General features: G+C 38.4%; 1 protein-coding gene across 2 annotated transcripts in view; it reads right to left on the bottom strand.

Annotated features, from left to right (window-relative positions):
* Positions 1-14,889, bottom strand: part of RETREG1 (reticulophagy regulator 1) — a 63,772-nt gene that overhangs the window by 11,641 nt on the left and 37,242 nt on the right. The window contains exons 1-3 of one of the 2 annotated variants that reach the window (XM_039714873.1): positions 10,837-11,074; positions 811-937; positions 204-288 (exon numbers count right to left, since the gene is read on the bottom strand). In XM_039714873.1, coding sequence (XP_039570807.1) covers positions 204-288; positions 811-937; positions 10,837-10,871 — 247 coding nt within the window. In that variant the 5' untranslated portion in view covers positions 10,872-11,074. Of the gene's footprint in view, positions 1-203; positions 289-810; positions 938-10,836; positions 11,075-14,889 lie in introns of those variants that run through there. The other variant, XM_039714872.1, reaches the window with a different exon arrangement.

Genomic DNA, 14,889 nt, shown 5'->3' with positions numbered 1-14,889 from the left:
ATCCTGTCCATCTGGATGGCATCCTGTCCCTCAGGTGCATCCCTTGTCAAGTGCACCACAGAGACTGGTGTCTTCTGCAAACTTGCACGAGTGTGTAAACAGGTATATAAATAAATAAACAAATAAACAGTCCTTACACAGAGACCAAATGATGAACAGTACACACATACACAAATCATGACTGGAAAAGAGACCATACTTACACAAGACATAGGAGAGGACAACTCCAGGAATGTAACTTCCCAAGACAGTGAAAAATGTACATATGCTGCAGACTAGTAGGCAAAACTGGCAAAAACATTAAAATACACCATTAACACTTTCACTTAAATGATTAGATAATTTTGCAAAAGGAAGATGTTGCATGCTAATGAAATCTAGAATGCAGTGCAAAATTGAAGTTTGTTTTTCAAAACTGGGTATTACTTTTAACACTTCTGGTGAAACTAAGCATCAAACAGTCCATTTTGGATAATTAGGGATTTATCCCCTCTTCTACCATAAAAACATGCTATTTTTATTCATTTACTGTAAAGCTTTAACAAAATCATGTTTATTGCTAAAATTACTAAATTTCTTACTAAAATTAAGAAATTCTACCTTCACTGCGTGAAAATTGCTTGGACAAATTATATGCAGGACAAAACCCAACTCACTAATTGCAATTAGTTAGCAGAAACTCATGACTGAATGTGTCAGAATGTACTTTTTTTTCCTTTTTTTGCTTGTTCACTTGTTTGTTTTTTTTTAATCTATCTCAATTTTTAATTAAATCATATAGAACTATTAATGTTACTGGGGAGTGCTTACCTTGCCAGGGTTTTGTTCCTTAAAGTGGGACATTTCTTGAAGAAATACAAATAGATTCATCAGTGTTTCTGAAATGCACTGATTTATTCTGGGTCTGTAGTCTAGACTGGAATCGGTGACTTTCCAGCTGAGTGAAACAAACAAAAATACCCAACTTTGTTTACAGCTCGTATGGAAGTTGAAACTGGTTGAAAACATCATGTAAAGTCTTAGCCTCTGGCAATCCAATGGCTGTTCCTATGCTAGAGACACCTGTGCTTGTTTCTTCGTATTCTATGTTGAGCTAATTCGATCTTTTTCACTAAAAAAAGTTAATCTGTTCAGTAATAGCAGTTTTCAGTCCGTAAAATATTACTGCTTATTCATTCTTGTCATATGAAGACATTGAGTTGAAGACACAGTTGTCATCTAAATCAAGCAACTGACCCCAAACTTGTTTCTTTAATATTATTTTTTCTTTAAAAAGTATACCACAGTACTTTTTATTGCCACAAGATGGCCACACATATTAATATATTTCATTTTATGCATATAATCCTTGTGCTTTTTTTTCCCTGTTTTTTATTTTGTTCTGCAAACTATGATGATGAAATTGCTACCCAACATAGAAAAAAAGAAATTGGAGTCTTGATGTTTATATTAATTTTCCTACTGAATGTTAGTTTTTCTATTATATTGAAAGGACTGTTTCTAAAGCTTATGACTGTTCAGTACTTTTAATAAAATAAATCCTCCCCCCCAAAAAAAACCCTCAAAAACCTCTACTAAAGAACTTTCGGAGAACCATGTGACAGCATATGTGTCTATCACATTTGGGGCTGATCAGTTTATCCAATATTGAGCTTAAAAGGTCACACCATATACCTTTGTGGAGTAAACAGAGTGTCTACAACAAAGCTGGCTTATAAAACAACAAATAATAATAAAGACATGCACAGGCCAGTCAATGTCAAGTCAAACTGGTACAAAGAATGGACGAACCACCGTGCAAACACTGAGAATCTGAAGTCAATTCCACACCAGCTTTACTGAGTTACTTTTTGCATAATGCACTGCTGAGTACACACAGCTTTGATCACAGTGAATGCAAGGCTGCCACGAGCAACTCTGGCCATTTCACTGAGATATATAACCCATTACATGTCTAATGCAGTAAGAGTAAACATTTTGTCACAAGTAGATCGAATTACAAGATAAATAAAAATCTACATTATGAAAAAATGACTGTACAGGGGTCAGTGCACAGCCACCAGGGGACACACAGACGGTCAGCTCAAACCCCCAACTCCTGTCAGCTGCACACGGTCTCCGCAGCCTCCCTTTTGTAAAAAGGCACGATTTCGGTCCAAAATGCTCCGCGGAGACCCTTCCCTGCTTCCCGGCTGTCCTCGTTCGCCGCGAGGTGGTGGCACAGCCGCGGGGACCAGCCAGGGACGGGAGGGGCGCGGGGACACGGCGGGGACAGAGCCCCCCTGCCCGGCAGGGACAGAGCCCCGCTGTCGGTGCACAGCCACCAGGGGACACACAGACGGTCAGCTCAAACCCCCAACTCCTGTCAGCTGCACACGGTCTCCGCAGCCTCCCTTTTGTAAAAAGGCACGATTTCGGTCCAAAATGCTCCGCGGAGACCCTTCCCTGCTTCCCGGCTGTCCTCGTTCGCCGCGAGGTGGTGGCACAGCCGCGGGGACCAGCCAGGGACGGGAGGGGCGCGGGGACCCGGCGGGGACAGAGCCCCCCTGCCCGGCAGGGACAGAGCCCCCCTGCCCGGCAGGGACAGAGCCACACTGCCCGGCAGTGACAGAGCCACACTGCCCGGGCACTGCCAGCTGCACCAAACAGTGGCTGCAGCCACGGGGTAAGGCTCAATAAAGTCCGAACCCCAAAACCGGTGCCCTATTCCTGAGTGCATTATAGTGCTTATGGTGTTGCAGTGGTGTGATTTCCTCTTACACTACAAAATAGTCAGGGTGAGGGGCATTTCCTCCCCTTTGAGGAAAACAAACATTGAAGCATTTATTTAAAATAGCACACCTGAAATGCATAGGATAAGACCCCTGTGTCTTGGACTAGGTGACTTTGGCATTTTCCCAGCCACACAAGGCACTGAACGCAGATATTGGTCCATGACAGAGGATGAAAATAAAACCATAACATAACGCATAGAGATCACTGCAGGAACCCAGCTGGAGGAATGAGCAACATCACACAGAACTTTCTGTTCGCACCCCACCCACAGCAGAGATTTCAATTTCCATAATCTCTGATAATTAGTGGCTTTGGGAAAATATTATACAAGGATTTTGGCCTACAGGAACTGCAATTTTTATGGATAGGCTACTTCCCCTGAAGAAATACTGCTTCCACATTCTGTAAACCATTCTACAGCATTAATAATAAGTATTTTAAGAGCTGCCCATTTATTCCATTACTGAAAACTACTAGTATGAAAGTGCTCTGAATAATAAAATCCTTTTATAGACTTTTACTCCTATCCTTTATTTGAAATTGTGGACAACCAAAGTAGAACTCTGTGGAAGCACAAAGAAAAAATGAACAGGCCTGATGCCTGCTATGAAATTAGAGCTTTGAAATACCTAGGACAACTGTAGATACTCACTTTAATAATTTTAAGCTGACAGCAAAAACAGAGGGGGGAAAGACAAAAGCAGAAAGTACAATAAAAATGCAAACTATATTCACCACTAACATAAAGACAATATTGATTAAAGAGAAGGACCTATAACAAGGCACAATGGGATAACTAGTAACAATTCAAAAACAAAAATGCAAAGTATGAAGAAAAAGTGCACATTTGCAGGGAAAGTTCTCTGCAGTTGCCTTGCTTGGTGATGGTGATGCTTTCTTTAGCCAACTTTTTGAAAGCATGAGCTGCGGTACAGATAAAATATCCTGCTATATGCTTTGGCCCTGTGGTCCACATGTGGTACATGGACAAGACGACGAGCAAGAGGAGTGGATGGTACAGGTGAAATTTGCTTCAAAACTTTGCAAACACACTTCTGAACTCCACAATAGAGTAGTTGGCAGTCGCTTCTAGGCCACAAGAAATTGTAAGACACCTTTGTTAGTTCTATAACAGCCACAATTTTCTATTTTACAAGGAACACCAGGGACTATTTTGAAGCCTTATTCTGATCTAGGCAATTAGAGGTGTAAGAAAGCCAGCTTGCTGATTTTCGGTGTGATCACCAGATGCACATGCTGCCTCTTCTTGTTCACAACTCCCAACAACCACCAGCCTTTGTGATACCTATCTTTCCTGTCTTTTTACCTTGAGCCGACTTAAATAGCAGTGTTACCCACAGTCCAGAGGGTTAGAGCAAGGGGGAAGCAACAGATCCTGGTGAAGGGGGAGTGAGAAAGAAAGGCGGTACATCACATAATTGTATGTACAACATATAATATACATACACAAAGGCAGAGAGGTTATGTCATGGCCCTGTAAAAACAGAGGTAACTATGAAACTTGCATTAGATCAAAAGGAAACAGGCACACAATGATGCATACTCCAGAGAAATTAATTTTCCAATGGTCACATTTAAAGATAAAAAGGGAAAAAGAAGATGTTTGAAGTGATGTAGATGATGAATGTGGAGTGCCTGACTATGACATAAGTCAACAAAGAATATAAATCTATTTCAGCATAATATTAGTACATTACTTGTGAACCCTATTCTTCCTGCCAAAACAGCTTTGGGGACTGCTGTCCATGCTCCTCTGGGGATAAGCAGCCAATGCTGAATACTTTCAAAGGCTTTTGTAGGTCATTTAGAAAGAATAATATTTTATGCTCCCATCAATTATTCTTAGTTTGATAAACAGTGCTACACTTCCATTCTAAAACTATCGTCAATAAGGTTGAGGGTGTTCAGAAAAAAATAAATTACTCACATCCTTCTGACTGCCTATTGCATCATTTCTATAACTGAGCAAATATATAAACTGTTGCCTAGTAATTGCAAAAAAAACACCCTACCCAAAACACTCTACCACCCAGACGCTTCCACTGATCACAGTCACAAACCCTGGCCAGAAAACACAGTGGCATTACATTCACTAAAAATGACTGATGGTGTCATGCTCCCATTTCATAGCTAGACATCTGTTCAAGCAAAGCCCCATCACATTTCTCTCAGAAAGGTCAGCAGATCTCATATTACTGGTTTAAATATCTCTTCGTGATGTGCTGGATTGTTTTGAATTATGTGCACACAGTTTTCTATGTATCTTCATGCAGATAGCTACTCAGAACTGCAGCAGTGACAAGAGAACACCATGATGTGGTGGATCGGAAGGACTGCACCCACATAAACACTGAGTTTGTAATTATAGAGCTTCTAAACCCTCCTGATTTCCCAGCTGTAACCACACACATTTGTAGCCTGTGCACTCTGTAATTTTCAGGGTAACTTGGAATGTAGTAGTCAAGGTGGAAGAACCAAAAGTTACATTCCTAAAGATATGTAAATAAAAATATAGGTAATATGGCTATTTGTGAGTTTTTAAAAAGGTAATATTTAGAACCTATAGAATCATGCAGCTGTAAGGGATCTGAATATCAGAGGACAAATAAGCAACCAGTTCATAATGAAAATTAATCAAATTAAATCCAGGGTGTAAACTGTTAGCAAACCCCAATCAAGCAGGTCTACCTTTTCAGAGCTTTCACAGGTTTCTGCTGTAAGAAAGAAGTCACCACAGTGCAGAAGGGAGTGATTATAATGATACAGTTTTTCTCTGAAACAAACATTTTATACCTGAAGACCTATACAAAAAAGTAGGTTTTTAAATTTTTCTTCTAAATTATTAAGGTACAGAGATAAGGGATTTAAAATAGTATCTAAACTAAAAAGTTTGTGTAGTTTTTATTTTACATAGAAATTTCAGGAGGACATATACTGAAAATGAAAATAAACCCCCCCTAAAATATAAAACAGTGTTAAAAGGAAATTTCACAGTTAAGCATATTAAAGTACCAATGGCAAAACCTCTGAAAGCTACTATTGAACTGTGGTGGAACACAATGCACTATTGATTATAGCCTTATAGACACAAAATGTAACACATTTGTGAATGTTAGTGCACTATGTGCAAAGACAGAATGGCCAGCACTACTAAACTCACAGCACAGCATCCTAATGACCTATGTGGCTAATTTTAAAGGTGACTATGTAGAACTGGGCTCTATCCTGTGCTACTTTTGGATCCTATGCAATCATTAAGTATACTAAAATAATTGTATTTGTGTCATGTGGTCATGACCAAGTTAACAAGACCTGCAATTTAGCTGAATCACTGGGATACCATGTAAAACCATCCTTGCATCAAAGACTTTCACAAAAGAAAAAGCAAAACCAGGAAGCATCTACTATATACTTCATTCTTACACTTCACAGAGAATTTTCATCTACAACCTTTTCGCGCCAAATAGTGCAAAACTTTTCTAACAGAAATCTCTTCAGCTTGTAGATATCCATATGCATCATATTTCCCATTGCTAATCCACAGGTGCTGCACAGATTTAGGCTTACTAATACGTGGTACTGTGGCTAACATCCTTTAACAGATTACATTTGACCATCCCTTCTATGTTGAGGCTTTGACACCCTTGAAATCTCTAAGATATAGAGACCTCATTTTTAAATTGAAGCTTGAGACTGAGTTATCAACCTTAAAGAGTAGCTAACATTTCCCAATCCAAAAATCTCCTTTAATTATCATACCTCCAGTAGTTAATACATTGTTTATAAAAACTAAATTAATTGTGTTATACTGTGCAACATTGCTTCTTAAAATCTTAAAGTGTTTTCTTCCCAGCCTTGTCTATCTGCATCTGACACTTCAATTTTTTTCTTTTTATTAACAGTGGATCAGTCCAATCTGCTGTTCCTGTTTTGGTTTTTTCCCAAGGGAAGGTGTGGGATAAAAAGCTGAAAAAAAATCTTATTTCAAAGTTTTCCCCCTTTTATTTCCTGACCAAGATGACTTTTTGTAATATTACTGTAGAAAGAAATACAGTATTACAAGAAATATGTTTAAATCATCAGCATTTGATGAGGCTGGACGTGCCTTTCCCACTGGACTGCATAGTAGAGTGGTGGGACCATGTGACAGATAAGCAACCTTTCATCCCTGACTCTATATACTCCTTGCACAGAGTGTAAAACCAAATCCATAATTATATTTTCTTCTCTTCAACTGACATGGAACCATTTTACCACTGGTGTCCTGCTGAACAATGTCAATTCAATAAGTTTAGGTAGTTTTTTTTGCTTATATTAGTAGTCAGGAACAAAGTTTTCTGAAAATGAAAGCAAACTTATTCTTACAAAAATACACCAAAGTGCTCTGAAAAGAGACAGGGGAATTCATCTTGTCCAACAGATTATTTAAATTTAGAAAATGACCCATTACTAACAAGATTTTTTTTTTGGAGGGCATATGTTCATCTCTTCTATTCAGGTATAATGCATCAGTGATCTTATGAAGTCTTAATAATGAGCTGCAATGTATTTCTTCAGCTGACCAAACACAAACTGGTTAATTCTAGCTTTTTTTGAAGGCGATTCCAGCATACAAGTTCCTCAATACAGCAGACAGTATTAAATGTTGTCACTTTTTGCTGACTATCCCACTATGACAATAAAAATATACTCCAGCTAAATTGGGGCATTTCAGGGCTGAGCTCCTCTGGGCAGACTCTGGTGAGCAGACTGGCAGGGCAGCTCCCACAGGAAGCCCTTCCTCTGACCTGTGCTTCTTCTGCCCAGCTCCCCTGAGGAAAACACCAGCTACTACTGCAGTTCGAGGTCATTCAAAGCATGATCTGACAGTCCAGTGCCATTAGTCCAAATTAATGACTTGAGTTATTAGAATGTTTTTAAATGTCTCTTTGCATGAGAACAAGTCTTTCAGTGCCATGTGAATACTATTATTGACTTGCCTTCTGTTTAGCAAAGACTATAATGCTGTTTACTGTGTGCTGTTGCCCTTTTACCAAGGTGGTCCAAGGACTGGGATCTTTTCAGGTCAGGATCCCATTTGTAACTGTTACAAACACAAAAGGGATATTTTTGTTCAGAAAAAGTAAGGAAACTCCTTACTAAGCAACAAGACCATGAAGTTCCATTTGGACAACTTTAAACAGATCTGCCCAGCTGTTGGAAGCAATTATTTTGGAATTACTTTTGTCTTGCAAAGACAACTCTTTTTGTGCTTTTTCGCAAAATCAATTTATTTTCCTCCTTCACAGCCTCCATATTCTTCAGCTGGGATATTCCTAGCTCAAGGCCTTTCAAAGTCAAACAGCTAGGAAAGATGAGCTGCACAAAAAAACCCAAACAAAAACAAACCCTGTATTTTCAAGTGCCAAAGAATATTTTTTAAATTTACTTTCTGTGTTACCAGCAAATGATGACTGTAGCTTTTTCTGCGCACAAGTTCATTTTGACTCTTTTCCATGGGTTTTAATGTATTTTGTACAAGTAGGTTATCACTCACTACTCCGATGCATTACTGAGAATTCTGAAAGCGTTTCCACCGCTCCAGGACCAATATTCACAGTGTCTTTTATACATTCTTGACTATCATTAGATTCCTCACAAAATATCAGTTTAAAAAAAACCCAAAAATTATACTGTCTTACACCAAAACTGCAATGGACCCGAGGATAAAGAATTACTGAGGGAAAATATCTCCTTATGCTAAATTGTTTTGAATTCTCTACCTGTGGCCATGTATTTCCTCACTGTTCTTCATCTGTTACCAGCCATGATCATGTGCCAAAACACAACAGAAGATACGAGTGTGTACCTGCTCTTCACAACTCTTCACTTTTTGGCTAGCCTTGCTAAGAAGTATTTGTGCATCTGTTCCTTTGCTTATTTTTCATTTTAATTCACAGTATGACTAACAAAGTATTGACCAATGCCACATATTTAACTATGACGTAACCATGTTCATGAAATACACTTGTGACACAACATTACATATTTCTGAAGTAGGACATGAACTTGGAGAGGATGTAAGAGGTATGTGCATCTGAGCAGGGCCTACAAGAGGGCAGTGCACTGAAACCAATAAGGGATCAAAGCTCATTCTGCACCTTCCACAAAAATACTGCTGCTCTCCTTTTTTAAACACATACAAGCTGAAGCTTTGATTCAGCGTGCCCTTAAAATTACACCATTATCTGTGCATTTACATTACAATATCTTTCTTTGCAATTCTAAGATTAATTGCTCCTGCACAGCTCCTGCATAGATCCTCCTTCTATTCCCTCTTGTTTAACTTGGACCAAAATATTCTGACCTCCACCAAGCCTCATTAGCACTTCAGTAATGTTCTCCAGTTATATCCTATTTGTCATGACCAAGACAAAAAGGCAAATTAATTTCAGAAAAATAAATTGGAAGACACAAAAGGATGAGGCATGAACATCAGGGTCAGTTAATTTAATGGTAGCTTCAAAAATGATAAATGGGCAGAGCAGGCTCTGTTATGTTTTTCCAGGTTACTGCTTTAGAAAAGCTCATCTTTTTTCTTCCAAAACAAAAACTCCCAACTTTGATAGAAAAAGGGGTCTTAGAGTCTTAGGCCTTCTGTTTAGCTGCCAAATCTTGCTGCAAGCCTTTACAGAGAAAGAATTATGAACAAAATAAATTAGATATTATTACAAAGCTGAAAACTTTTTTTAAGGGGTCACACATATTTCCAGTTTTCTTTATTGAAAAATAAACAATTGAACAAAGTGGAGATCTCACCAAACATTTTTTGAAAAACAGCAATTAATACTTTGGTGATTATCAGTAATGGGTCAACATTTCCTTAAGAGAAGAAAAAAATGCTACCTGCAACTACAATTAATTGTAATCTATGCCATATATATATAGGGCACAACCCAGATATCCCTGCAAACGGAAATGTGTAGGTGACCCCACCCCTGCAGAGACCCAATTGCCCCTGGGGGATCCATTCACCCACGCTCATCCAGTTAGGGGGCAGTGCTTGAATGTGCTGCTCTACAAGAGACAACCAGAGCTATCTCCTGTGTTTCATCTCACAGTGCTCTGACAAACATACTGGAAAACCATCCACATAAATTTAAATTTTAGATTTAAATGTAACTGGAAGAAATCAAACCCAAAGCCATAATGAAATGCCCAGTTCTGATCCCTTAGTTGCTTAATTTCTTAGATTTGCCTCTGTATTCTGGCATTTTGTTCACTAACTTCTAAAAAAAAAAGGCATCTCTTTCTACATACATGACAAATACTCTTTTTACAACATCAAATATTTCATTAACACCATTTTAGATCCAAGATTTTGATTAGCATCAAGACTACGGAAAAGCTGTGTGGACTTTAAGAAATCTAGATTATAAACTCTGTCATAGCCAAACATCAATAACATCTACGTTTCAAATATCTATTTTAAAAAGTATTTGGCTAAATTTAATTAGGGCATTTACTTCACAGAAATGTGTTGGATCATATTTGAGAAAAACAGTATTTTGAAAATTGTTTTCAAGTTTTGGATCCAATAACTTTTTCTTTGTCCTGTTGGTTTTATCAGCTAATTAAAATAAAAGCTGAACTTCAGAAAGACAGGCATACCTCAAAGGAACCCAGTGCCCAATCTCACAGAAATGAGTTAGTGTTCTGTCAGTAGCAGGGCTCCAACTAAACTATTCCCATGCCTGACATATTGAGGCTTTGAAGGAAAAAGTGACCAGGTAGAAACCACACAGTATTTTCTTCCCTTCACCTGCAGTTTAAGAGGTACCTCAGAGCTGTTCCATTTACCCTCTATCAGACATTAAGACTCCCATTCCCTCCGGAGAAGGTTAGCATTAGAGGCAAAGCCCTCAAGAAGCAGAAGATTGGTTACAACGCTGAGAAAACTGATCTCAGGCTGAGCACTCAGGAGCACACACAGATTAATTTCATGAAGCCTCAGTCCTTCCTGCACTGCACGGGAGGGCCAGCACAAGCAAAGTACAGTACCTGTCATCTTGTCCCAGATCCTCACTGTCTGGCATTTCAGATGTAAAAGGGAATTCTCAGTCTCTCTCTACCAATCTAGATAATAATCCAGGCAATGATCTTCTAGTCTGTTTTGTGTTTTAGGAGGCACCAGCCAGGCACCTGTGCTGCTCACTGCCAGGAAGAATGCTCCTTGCTCAGAGAGCAAATGTTTACAAGACATCCTAAGAGCTGCTGGTCTTGAATGAAGTTCAGAGCAGTCGGCTTTGATTGGCCGTGGCTATAAATAAACAAGTCGTGACTCACCTCACACACTATGACAGGGTGTTTAGTAGCCAGCACGGTCAAAAGCCAAACAGTTTGTTTTCCTTCTGGTCATGTGAGGGAGAATCACCACCCATTTAGTACTTTTATTTTTCTGCTTCTACTGGAAATCTTCCTCAGTATCTCCCACTTTTCTCAGGTGTAAGCAGCAACCAAAATGATGAGAAGCTAAATCACTCAAACTTTATTAATAAAGTGAAAAGCTTGAAAATATGACAGCAAAGAGTTTATTCTTAAAACTATTAAAAAATCCTTTTTTTCCTCCCTGCAAAGCGTCAGTCACAAGTTGTCAGAAGAAGCCAAATTATTCTCCAATGATTAAATTCACAGATAAAAAAATCCACAGAAACTTTGTAATTCTTTTAAATAAGGAATAGGAAGACAAGTTTACAATAATGATTAATTGCATTGCTTTTAAGTTCCAAGCTCATTTGCACAACTAATCTTAGACAGGAACACCAGAACACTGTGCTGAAAGAGTCCTCAAAAACTAAAGTTTGCTGGCAGGAGGAAGCTTTCTGCCAAAATACTTTGATTGCTTCTGTGAAGGTGAATTGAATATGGATTTCCTCCTACGGCTTTTCCTCCTATTGCTGCATGCGTGACAAGGATTCTGTCGCTCCAGCTACACCAGCTATGTCTCTATTAATTTTCAACACCCCCGCAACCTTATCTGTGCTTCTGAAGCTTTGTCACACAGTCCAAGACTCCAAGGATCCCTATGTCTGTCATTCAGCACTGCTCCTTCACACAGCTTCCTTCCTTCACTGAACTGTTGTTCTTAATATATTTTGGAATCCACATTACATCCAGAGACCTTCATGTAACAAATCTCTTTTCCTAGGAAGAAACCCAGCAAGATTTACACCTGCCTGTCCTGCATGAGACAGTAAGAATTGTCATGGGGATGTCAAATATTAAAAATAAATAAAATTTAAAAAAGAGCAAAGCTGGAGCAATGGTATGCCATGTATCTTTGATTTGCTAAGCTATATATGGTGCATTGTGAGTAATACGTAATTTCTGGAAAACTGCTTAACTTTTAAAATGACAAAGGATTCTATCCTTTCTTCTTTTTATCATATAAATTTCTTCAAAACGACTAGTAAGATCTAAAAAAACAGAATTCAAGTCCTCTGACTAAATTATGTAATGCAATATATAAATAAGCATTAATAAATGTCACGTCTACAACTTTCCATGGTCACTGATACCTCCGTATTCCAATGTAATCTTTTCTTTTCTTTTCTTTTCTTTTCTTTTCTTTTCTTTTCTTTTCTTTTCTTTTCTTTTCTTTTCTTTTCTTTTCTTTTCTTTTTTCTTATAGTTATAAATAATTAAATGTTGCATTTCTTCAAACTTACCCTGAAACAACAGAGCTGCTAAATTCAAAAATCTTAATTAATAAAATGATTCGGTGCAACAGTTTAATCTTCAGATTGAAGTTGTGATGTCTTCTAATTAGGAAATGAAGCAAAAGAAATAACTGAAATGTGCAAACATGTAGGAGCATCATTCATACTTTAAGTGCAGCATCAAAAATGAAAGCAAACAAACTTGAATCCCTTATAGAACTTGGACTGCCTTAGTCCATGCACCGCAATATGCTCTTACACAACCACATACATTTACTATGTCAAATGTCTTTTTATAAAATATTCCATTTTAATGCATTTGATGATTGCATTCAGAAGCTGAAAAGCTTTCAGTATCAAGTCCATCCGTGTATTTCAGCCTTGGAACTTGATGTACTCCAAACTCTTCAAGTGTAGCTTTGGACTGTTCATTTCTTGGTCCCACTCTGTACACAGAGCTTACTGCTACAGCAGAAAAATGATTTACTTTTACAATTCCTTACAACTCTTTCCAGCTCTCACTGAGGCAAGGAGAATATTATCACCTTATTTACTTATTCATAAGGAAGACCTGCAGAGATTAGGTTCAAAACTGTCTACTAAATGAGTACCTATCTAAAATGTCAAGGACGTGTTAGGTTGGAATTAGAGCATTTATAAAACACTTCAATACTCTAGTATTGGAGTGGTATTCTAGTGGTATCACTGCTCATCACTTTTGAAAATCATACTTGAGAACAGCATGAGTGCATAATTAGTGGAACTGCAATCACACTGAAGTATTTTGCTTGATATCACAAAGACTATCTAGAAAAATAATTTCATTTTTTGATCAGTCTAAATTTTTCTGCACCCAAGAGAACTGGAGTTTGTATTGACCCATCTGGAGGTTTCCTGCAGAACAGGTTCCAGATTATTTCACAGCAGCATGAGATGGACTGACCTCTCCAACAACACTTGGGTGGAAGCAGCAGGTAAACAGAAGTAACACACTCAATCAGGCCAAAGGGCTTTGGCGTCTTTTATTGTGTCCAAAAGGAACAGCCAAGGAAAAAATACATTGCTGCCTTCTACAGACAGTCTTCCAGACTTCAGCTCATGGAAACTTGAGCCAACAGTGATACCTATTTTTTAGCTCTGAGCGGATTTCCATCCTACGGTAACATCTACAACATCTTGTGGCAAGAGCAGCTGCAGCTTAACTGCATACTGTTTGGAAGAAAAAAACAGCCAACCCCCACCCAATATTGTTTGCTCTGGTCTAGCCACTTCAACTGGTTTCCAAGATGTCTTATATTGGAACACGCAGATGACAGTTAACTCTCTTCAGCTTTTTACAGTGATTTATTGTTTTTGCAGACCATTATAGTTTGGGGTTTTTTTGATGGGACTGCAAAATTGAAAGACATAGGTGTTTAGAAAAGTGTTTACCATTCTATATCATTGCTAAAAATCAGTTTTAAATTTCTCCAATATTGAAAACTCAGAGTGACTAATAGTGACAGATTGAGGAAGGAAAGTATTTTCCTACCCATGTTATTTTTCAAGGAGATCCTTATATCCTTGTTTAGTTGCAGCTAAGCCCTACATTAACTGCACTGGATTTGACTCACTTTTCTCTGTCCTTCTAAGTTCCTTTTTGCCACTTTTGAGGCCTCAACTCACATGACTAATCCATGCTTCTCTGAGCAACTTCTTCGTCCGAGCTGCTACATTCCAGCCTTGTCATGTCTCTCTTAACTTCTTGCAACGTTTCTGAAATTCTCCCTCCCCTTGGCTCTGTTGGCTCTTCAAGAGAAAGAACAACCCCTTCTACCTTACAGTGAATTCCTCCTCCTTGTGCTATTACTTCTGAAAGGAACACGGAAGCTCTTGGTTTTGTAATCAAGAGGAAGAAGATTCTATCCACAATGTCCTCCTCTTGGTCAGCCCACTGAGCTTTGAAAGCCCTATTTTTGCTCACCTGTTTCATTCATGTAAGCTCTTGCAGGCCCTCAAATATCCTCACTATTCTTTTGTAAATTCTTCCTGTGTTTACCATAACCAATTTAAGGTAGGAGAGACCAGAAATGTAGTTATTCCCAGTGAGAGCATACTATAATTTACACATTTTGGCCTCTTTTCTAAGTTGTTTCTCATGCTCTGTTGGCTGTCAGTACCACACTTTTACATACAGCTTTCCAGAGTACCTGATCTTCTTTGTGTTATTTGGCTAACTTTAAGAATGAGTTCTTCTTACTTCTGCTTCTCTCTATTATCTTGTTTTCCATTAAGCTGACCTCTTCTAGACCTTTCCAAAAACTTCCTGGAGAGATGCTGAGTAACAGCTCTTTATGTCAGGTATGAAGACACCCCAAAAGATGTGCTGGCATGTAGATCAGATTGCCTGACATAT

Source organism: Passer montanus, unplaced genomic scaffold, assembly GCF_014805655.1.
Source record: "Passer montanus isolate IOZ18808 unplaced genomic scaffold, ASM1480565v1 scaffold31, whole genome shotgun sequence".
NCBI lineage: Eukaryota > Metazoa > Chordata > Aves > Passeriformes > Passeridae > Passer > Passer montanus.
This window is presented reverse-complemented; position numbering and strand designations above follow the sequence as displayed.